General features: G+C 43.2%; 1 gene segment (V, D, J or C); it reads left to right on the top strand.

The window, feature by feature from the left end:
• The first annotated feature begins 2,654 nt into the window (after positions 1 to 2,654).
• On the top strand, positions 2,655 to 8,114 carry LOC139235728 (T cell receptor alpha variable 9-2-like). The segment is given in 3 exon segments: positions 2,655 to 2,706; positions 3,252 to 3,535; positions 8,046 to 8,114. Coding segments are annotated over 3 exon segments (405 nt in total).
• Positions 8,115 to 9,838: the final 1,724 nt, after the last annotated feature.

Raw genomic sequence — 9,838 nt, 5'->3', positions numbered from 1 at the left:
ATTCTACCATATTATGCTCACTCTTCCCCAACGGGCCTCGCACGATCAGATTGCAATTTAATTCTCTCTCGTTACACAAGACCCGGCCTAGGATAGCCTGCTCTCTAGTTGGTTCCTCGACATATTTGTCAAGAAAACCATCCCTTCTGCACTCCAGGAACACCTGCTCCACACTATTGCTACAGTTTGGTTACACCAAGATGAAAGTCACCCATGATAACTGCTGTACCCTTATTGCACGCGTCGCTAATTTCATGTTTGATGCCGTCACCAAACTCCCTGCTACTGTTTGGTGCTCTGGACACAACTCCCACTAAAGTTTTCTGCCGTTTGGTGTTTCGCAGCTCTACCCATATATATTCCACATCATCCCTGCTAATGTCCTTCCTTATTATTGGGTCAATGTCCTCATTAAACAGTAACGCTACACCCCCTCCTTTTCCTTCCTGTCTATCCATCCTGAATATTGAATACCCCTGGATGTCGAGTTTCCATACCTTGTTTACCCTGGAGCCATATCTCCATAATCCCAATTAGATCATGTCCATCAAAAGCTATCTGTGCAGTTAATTCATCCACCTTACTACGAATGCTCCTCGCATTGAAACTCAGAGCATTCAGGCTTGCTTTTATAACATTCTTTGTGCTTTTAGAATAATGTTCTAATGTGGCCCTCTTGATTTTTGCCCTTGATTTCAATGCATTCCACTCTTATTGTTCTCTTTCCTGCCTTTTGTTCTGCCCCCTTTTTACTTCCCTCTGCATCCCTGCATAGATTGCCATCCCCCTGCCATTTTGGTTTAACCGCCCCCCCCACCCCAACAGGACGAGCAAACATTCCGCCGAGGACATCGTTTCCGGTCCTGCCCAGGTGCAGACATTACGGTTTGTACTGGTTCCACCTCCCCCAGAACTGGTTCCAATGTCCCAGTAATTTGAATCCCTCCCCGTTGCACCAATCCTCAAGCCACGTTTTCATCTGAGCTATCCTGCTATTTCTACTCTGACTAGCACATGGCACTGGCAGCGATCCTGATATTTCTACCTTTGAGGTCCGACTTTTAAATTTACCTCCTAGCTCTCTAAATTCCGCTTGTAGTACCTCATCCCGTTTTTTACCTATTTGGTTGGTACCTATATGCACCACGACAGCTGACTCTTCACGCTCCCCTTCAGAATGCGCTGCAGCCACTCCGAGACATCCTTGACTCTTGCACCTTAATGACAGCGCCGCAGAGATAGAACGCATGTAAAAGACAGAGAGAAGGAGACCGAGAACCGCGTGGGGACGGAGATCATGCAGCAATTGAGCTCAACTAACACTCATTGGTGCAAAGCTGAATACAGTTATGAGAGACCAGCCAAACCTTTCCCTGGGAAACACCCCTCAGTTTGTCAATAAGTGGAGCCAGCCCTGATTTGGGTTTAATCTTTAATATCGCACATGTTTAGAACATTCTGTTATTTTTTGTCGGAATCTAAACCAGACACGATGTACTCCCCATGTTCCTTATTGATAATAATGATCGTACTGCCTGGTGAGTCTGTGATTAACTGATCACTGTGTCTTTCATGGTTCAAATTCACTTCCAGACTTTGGACGCATTCTGCATGTTGTAACTGGAACGAATGGCGAAGATTCAGTGTCCCAGGATCCGTCAGAATTAACGGTTCAGGAAGGACAGACCATAATACTCTTCTGCAGCTACTCCACATCCCAATCCTATACTTACCTCTTCTGGTATATCCATCATCCCGGGAAAACTCCGAGATATTTACTGAAGAGACACGGCAAGCGGCAGCGGGATCATTCTCGAAATCTCCCAGACTGGATCTCTGATGATTAGGACTAAGACAAGAAATCGGTTTCATTTAATGTCTCCGGGGCTTTAGTCTCTGACTCCGCCGTATATAAATCTGCGCTGCGCCCCACACTGTTACACGGATGCAGTAACCCCGTACAAAACAACAGCAATAGACTCTCCTGTCAATAAATTAGATCTGTAACCGGGATTGTGAACTAACAATGGAACCTAAACCAAAGTATGCAGACTAGTTTCGCCAAATGACGAATTTCTCTGCTGTAGGCTCTGCAAAATTCTATGTGAGCTGATTTCAATGGTGAGTGAGCAGCTCTTTTAAATGAAGCCTGCGGTACTGATACCAGAACAATGTTAATGTATCCCTTCACTGCCTCCACCGCCCAGAGTGACCCCGTTAAAGGGGCAACATTGGCTTTAATTATGTGTTAAAGGATCAACTTTGGCTTCAATCCCTTGTTAAAGGGCAAACATTGGCCTCAATTGCCTATTAAAGGGCCAACATTGGCTTTAATCCCCAGGCATTTTCTGTTGTAAATATTTTTGCACTCCTTTCCCTGCTGTCCACTTTGCAGAACAAATGAGCTGTGAGCTGATTGGATGAATTGGAGAACAAAGCACAGTGAGCAGATCGGTTGACTTGGGGAACAAAGGGCTGTAAGATGATTGGATGAATTGAAGAACACAGGACACGTGAGTTGATTATATATCACCTGCTGTCTCTGTCAAGAACGGTCCAATCAGCAAAGAGGCCGGATGTTAGTCAACCTCTCCCTACTCTTGATGAAAAACAATTTCAGCTTCAAACCGTTCTGTTGAAATCTGCAAACAAACATGGTGGATGTTACTTTTTATTTGTTCATCACATCTACAACTGTCTTAACTGGTAAGTTCACAAGTTGCACAACACTGTGTTGCTCATCTGCATCATACATTATACTTAATCGGTCACTACCCTGAACACAAGAATATCAATAGATTGATCTAAAGTGGAGAAGAACATTAGGATTCACCTTGACTCACCACTGAGAACTGTTTCGGAAAACTCGCCATAATTCCCAGTGACTGAAAGCGGTTCAGTTCAGGTGAGATTACATGCGACTGACACGCAGACTCACCAGGCCCGCCAGGGCCAATTACGGACTTTGACAGACACAGGGGTCGTAAACTTGCAGACCGTTTGTAGTTTTCCCTTCACATCACAAGATATGAAGGTGAGGAACTGATCCCGCTGAAGGTTCATTGAAGGAAGATTTATTCAGTCGATGCAAGCACCTTCCAGTTGCAGCATTTGAGTTGCGTGAAAATATATTTCTGTTTAATTACCCAGAGTTACTTCCCAGGCAAGTGTTGGGGATGACAGATTCATTATGGGTGATAGACACAATGAAGTGACACTGTTTAATTTAGTATAATTCTGGGCTCTTGCAGGACATTGTCGAGGAGACTCCATTTCACAGACACCGGCTGAAACCACAGTAAGTGCAGGAGACGATGTTCAGTTGCACTGTAATTACACAGCTACAAGTGGGAGCACTCCTTACCTATTCTGGTACCGTCAGTATCCCAGCGGATCAATAAAATATCTACTGCAGATTAACAAATATACCGAACAAAAAGAGAGACCTCCAGGGGACCGTTTTTCAGCGAAGTTGAATGATTTGAGACGAACCGTCCCACTGAATGTGTCTGAAACACAACTGGCAGACTCCGCGGTATATTACTGCGCTCTGAACCCCACAGAGGCACGGTGCAGGGCTGGAGCTGTACAAAAACTGTCAAAGCATCGCGCAGCATATCAGCACGTCCAGGTAACATTGTGATCAGGAGCAAGTCTGAGATTGGCCCTGTATTCTTGATCAGTTATTTTACTATTAATTCTCATATGTATTTACCTTTACTCATGAACAATACAGCCTGCTGGCACATAAATGAAAGGGAAGGAAAGAACACAAGAAGAAAGATGTTGCATTTATTCAGCATCTTTCATGACTTCGGGACCCTGAAAAGCCTTTTACAATGATTACACTACATTTTAAGAGTGCAGTCACTGTTGTAATGTAGGAAACATGGCAGCTAATCGGAGCATATCAAGATCACACAAAGAGCAATAATTTTATGATAGTCTGTTTTTAGTGATGTTGATTAAGGGATAAGTATTGGACAGGACACAGGGGAGTACTCCTCAGCTCTTTTTCGAAATAGTGGCATTGGGATATTTTACAAATACCTGAGAGAGCAGATGGGATTAACATCTTCTGCGAAATAATTCTGTATTCCCCGACTTCTGCATTGAAGTATCAGCCTAGATGATGTGCTCAAGTCTCAGGACTGAGCTGTGAACCCTCAGCAGCTGACACCTAACGCTTGCAGATTCGACCTTGTTTAGTAACTCTCGCACGTGAGTATATTTATTAATAATAAATATTATACATCAATATATTTACACACAAATGCAGATTGATGAGTGAAATTACATTATAGAGGGAACCTGGCTGATAACTGACCGGCAGATGTAAAACGGCCTCTATGGGCCTCGTTTCCGTCACTGAGCAGCGGAAAAAGTTTGTATCAGGGTGACCTCAATGCAACTACACACAGAAAGGAATCACTGGAATCGGGAAATGCAGGAAGATATTTAAGTGTAAACATGAATGTTACAGGAGAAGGAACTTAATGCTCTCGATAAGTCGTCACAGGCCACATAAACCAAACATCACATAAACCAACAATCAATAAAGTGATTGACTCGGGGCTGGTGAATATAGTCCAACAATTTAGCAATGCTAAAGTTTTCCTCACAATAAAGTCTGCACTCACTGAGCGACTGGCTCCGCAGGTGAATTCTTTAGGCTGTGACTACCAATACATCTGATCAAATCTACTATCAACTGGAAATGTTAGAGACATGCATTGCGGTAACACTGCCTGCAGCAGCCCTGCCTACAGCTTCCGTTTGCTGCTCTCGTTGTGACCCTCCTTGCCAGCCCTGTGTTATTGGAGAGATTGCAGCAGCTGTTACGGAATTGTAAACAGGATGGAGGTTTCTGTAAAGTGACTACTGCATTTCCTCTTCGTGTGTGACTCTATCGCACAATAATACACAGCGGTATCCGAGCTCTCCGAGCTCTCAATGGCCAGTTGGCCGCGTTTGTCCGCAGTGGAAAGATCGAATTCAAATCAGGCTCTGCTCCCTTTGCCATGCGATGGTCGCATTTTTACCCACTCGAGTCGCTGACTAGATTTCTGTGTGTACCAGTGCATGGCGTAAATGCTGGACGTGTCATAGCTACAGTTTATCAGCACTGATTCACCCCTTCGGAATGTTATCGCAGCAATTGGTTCGTGAGACATCGACCTGTAAAAATATTCATATAATAAAAAACTGGAGCAAAGCGAATAAAAAACACTGCGGGTTATTGCGCTCAGCTCCTGTACCTAAGTGTTAGGTGCAACAGAATAACGAGTAATAGCTTCACATGTACCGATTAATACATCCATGAGATTACAGTGTGAAGAATAACGCAGCAGACAGCTCGCCTCAGAAGAACCCGAACCGAATCAGAGAGCTGCAGGTATCCCAGTCATGGAAGTGAGACAGGGATACAGCAATGGAAGGCAGATGGGCTTGAGTGGATAAATCCCGCGAGTTATCGCATAAAAGTAGCAGGTCTCGGTGGTGCCTGGATCCCGACCAGTCAGTTGATAGAGCACAGGGATAGACTGGATAAAGATTTGGAAAAGCTAAAAGAAAAATTGAAGAATCAGGAAAGAGAAGCTAGATTCACAGTCAGAAATGATACCTCGGTTTAGTTGCTGAGGTTGGGGTAGATTCCGCAGGTGAGGGAGGATTCCGATACTGATGCCGCGCCTCAACTTCACATGTCGTTGCTTTTGGACCTTTACATCAGGATAGGGGTGGCCATGCCTTTATCCAGGTATGTGTAGAAGGACAGCGGGTGATTGACACAGGGTCTGCCAGACAAATGAACGTTGAGGTGCTCCTGGAGGAAGGGGAATCCCCTCTTCAGAAATAGTATCCCATAACCTCAGTTGCACAAAGAGCAGTTACTGAACAGTCTGTAGAAATGAAAGCAGTGGAAGAAACTTGTTCAGAAGCATTTAAAGTTCCTGCAGGAATGAGCTGTCTCAGAACTGATGAGATGTTAAGTGAAAAGCTCAAATGCGGGAGTTATAATCATGATCTAAAAGGATGCGAAATAGAAGATGGAGCATTGCAAATGTCGAGAGAGGAAATTACAGTAGTTCCGAAGGGTGAACTGAGAGAAGGACTGGGACACTCGACTGAATTTTCAGTATTTCCGTTATCCTTTGCTCTGTGTTGTTACACATTTCCCACAAAACAGAGTAAATTGTTTAAAACTGTGCAGAGGGCAACAGACTTGGTTGAAGACACCGATTGCGAGTTTACATTTCTGAATGTAAACAACATGGAATTCAGTCGAATACATCAGAAATTGAAAGTTGACGTTTAAGTGAAAATGGGTATGGTGATCACAGACCACCGGACTTTAAAATAGCATACTGAGAATTTGAATCTACAACAACTCAACTTTGACCCGAATCGTGCTGCAATTTGGAAGAAGGAAATGTGGAAATGGAGTACAAGATTTCAACAGCTACAGAGTTTGAATCAATCAATTGTTGTGGACATTAACCATCACACTGCGGAAATCGAGTACATTCGCATTACTTTGGACCAGATTGGAGATGTAACTTGGTCGGAGTCATTGTTGGATGATCCCGATGGCAACAGTCGCGATGAACACCATGATACACCCTGTCATTATGCTGGTGCTGTTCCACTAATTGTGCTGGTCATTTTGATTTACTGCTGATGTCATGTTCAAACACAAGGTCTACAACTGGACAATGCCTTTGAACGAGCTCGAGCGACCAGGCAAATCTATGTTACCCAGATAAGACCTACAGAGAGGCGAGGAGATGAAGTGATGGAATGTGCAAGCACAGTCGCGCATTACAGAACTCTTTGCTTCAGCACGCGGTCTGAAGTTTGGTTTAAAAAACAAGAGGATTGGAAGTTTGGATCAAAAAGAGACTGCTGGACAATGTGCTGCCTTCCAGCCAGTGAGATGAGTGACTGGCCATTGTCTGGGTGTTAAATATTTCAGTACCTTGTTACGGTGAGAATGAAGGAAATTCATGACGAAACGATTTGTTGATATCTGTATGTTATATTTGAGTGTAACTGTTTTACTGTGCGAGGAAACGATTCTGTATGTTCAGTATTCTATTGTACATTTGTTACTATTTAATGATATCGTAGGTTAAGCAAGCAATGTTAAGTGTTTGAATACTTTGTTACGGTGGTAATAATAGTATGTATTTTAAACGATTCAGAAAGCAGTTCGTCTTGATTGTCTCAATGCAAAGAATAAGAGTTCAAAGGCTTTTTAGATATAAAAGATGGAACTGGCTTTTGTCACACAGACTTATGGACTGTAGAGACTCGTATGGACTACAGAGACTCTTTTGGACTGTAGAGACACTTGGACTGTAGAGTAACTGGAATCTTGAAAATTGTGTAACTTCACAAGAGCTGCCTTTGCAAGCAGAGTTGTTGGCTTGTGAATGTCTGAATGCCTAAATAAAGATCCGGCCTTTACTACAACTGAGTGTGCACGGGTAATACAACGTTATAATCAATGGAAGCGAAACGAGCTCCCCACAGCAGTAACAGCTAATATCCAGCCTTACCGTCTGAAGTGGGACTATCGAGCTCTGTTATCATTAAATGGTTAAGAATGGACCTTCGAACTAAAACGAGCTGACATAGGCTTTTGTAGTGGTCGACTTTCTAAAGGTATGTAAAGGGAAATAACATATCAGAATGATTAATTGTTACAAAATGTGTAACCTGAGGACAATTTCAGGAGGCCAAACAGTTGAAGCACAGGAAGCCCAGAGGGGCAGCTAAACAAGGCAAGGGGTCAAAAGTGATATAAATGAAAAACTCCCTCTATCAAGGCAAGAGAGATAAGATAACATTCCAATGTACTAATGAATTTTTGTGGTACAGTGAAGTTCATGGAAAAGTACTGGAGATAGGCGTGGTCAGGATTGTAAATTTACTTTCAGCGACAAGGGATTTGACCATTCAAATCTATGTCTGTCTCATGTATTGGATATCCGGCCATTATAGGTCGAGGAACTATATAAAAACCCTGTGTTTTCTTTGTTCAGGGAGAGCAGGTGAGCAAAGCTCAGCAACAGGTGGACTGCAGATATGCCCTTCACTTTCAAGCACATTAAAGACTGCTTCAATCTTCGAATCCAGACCTGGTGTTGAGCGTTAATCTTAAATACTCTACTACACTTTACTGAGCGGACAGCAGCAATGGGGCTACTGTGCGGGAGCTTTGCTCCCTGCTGGCAGCACAAGAATAATTACTCTTCTGTGGGAGGAATTTCTGACACCCGAGCTGGACTGCAGTCTGTGTCCTTGTCGGAAAATTCTTCCGCTATAGAGCAGGGAAGAAAGGAATATATTGTCTGGTTATTGTGACCTGAAATCTGAAGAATTGTTATTAGTTTGGTTTATTCTGGGGTCGATTCATTGCCTATAGTTCCGTTACCTTTACCGGCAGGACGCTGTTAACTGTGAAAATAGTGACCATTTCCTCACATTCAGTTAGCGAGTGAACTAACAATGATTAATTATAGCAATCCCTGTGATTTAAACAGCGTTTGTAGCACCGTCCCCTTCTGTGGTTTGCAGTTAAAATGATGATTAAATTCTACCTGGTGAGTCCTGACCTTTATAGTGGTAGTGAATGATTTAAAGATCATTAATCTTCAGAACTTTGAATTTTCATCAGGGAGAATGGAGTGAACAGCCGAGCAGAGCTTTGCAGCAAATTAACGTAAATCTGATAAAGTTGCAGCAGGACTTCTTTGCTTTTATATTCTACCCCCTTACAAAAAAAACCCAACATTCCATTTGCCTTCCTGATTCCCTGCTGTACCTGCATACTAACTTTTTGTGTTTCATCCACAAGGCTCCCCAGGGCCCGCTGTACTGATTTCAATCCTTGTGCATGAAACACAAAAAGTTAGTTTGCAGGTACAGGAAGTAATCCGGAAAGCAAATGGAATGATGGCCTTTATTGAAAAGGGAATAGAGTATACAGCAGGGAAGTCGTGCTGGAACTGTACAGGATATTGGTGAGGCCACACTGGCGTACTGCGTACAGTTTTGGTATCCTTATGTAAGGAAGGATATGCTTGGATTGGAGGCAGTACAAAGAAGGTTAACTCGGTTGATTCTGGCGATTAGGGGGTTGACTTATGAAGAAAACATGAGCTGCTTTTGCCTATACTCATTAGAGTTTAGAAGAATGAGAAATGATTTTATTGCAGATGGTTGTACATCTGTGGAATTCTCTGCCCCAGAGAGCTGAGGATGCAAGGGCATTAATCATATTTAACATGGAGATAGACAGATTTCTGAATGATAAGCGAGTGAACGGTTATGGGGAGCGGGCAAGGTGTCGATTTGAGCCCAAGATCAGATCATCCATGATGTTATTAAATGGTGGAGCAGGCTCCGAATTCTTATGTTCTTATGTAAATAATCTGTGCGCCTGCAGAACTTTCGGAATGGTTGCAGATTTTTTCTATTTCTCTCCGTCTTTCAACCATTGGTTTTAATCCTCCTAAGTGATGGAGATGACAGCAAGTATTGATTAATTTAATAAATCTGAAATTACTGTCGTGAACCTGCTTGCACCGAATTGTTATTAACTATAAAACTAACGGAGCCTTCTGGAGAGGCGGGGTTATGTAATTTTCCAAAGGGGGCATTATTATTGAATTCTGACCTAACAAGTGAATCCTACGTGTGACAACACTGCCCGTGGCAGCCCCGCCCACAGCTTCCGTATGCTGCGCTCGCTCTGACCGGCCTTGCCTGTCCTGTGTTAATAGACAGATTGTTGCTGCTCTTCCCTGTTTGGCATTTGTTGGATGTGCAGTGC

The sequence above is a fragment of the Pristiophorus japonicus genome, chromosome 23 (genome assembly GCF_044704955.1).
Source record: "Pristiophorus japonicus isolate sPriJap1 chromosome 23, sPriJap1.hap1, whole genome shotgun sequence".
In the NCBI taxonomy this organism is placed as follows: Eukaryota; Metazoa; Chordata; class Chondrichthyes; family Pristiophoridae; genus Pristiophorus; species Pristiophorus japonicus.
This window is presented reverse-complemented; position numbering and strand designations above follow the sequence as displayed.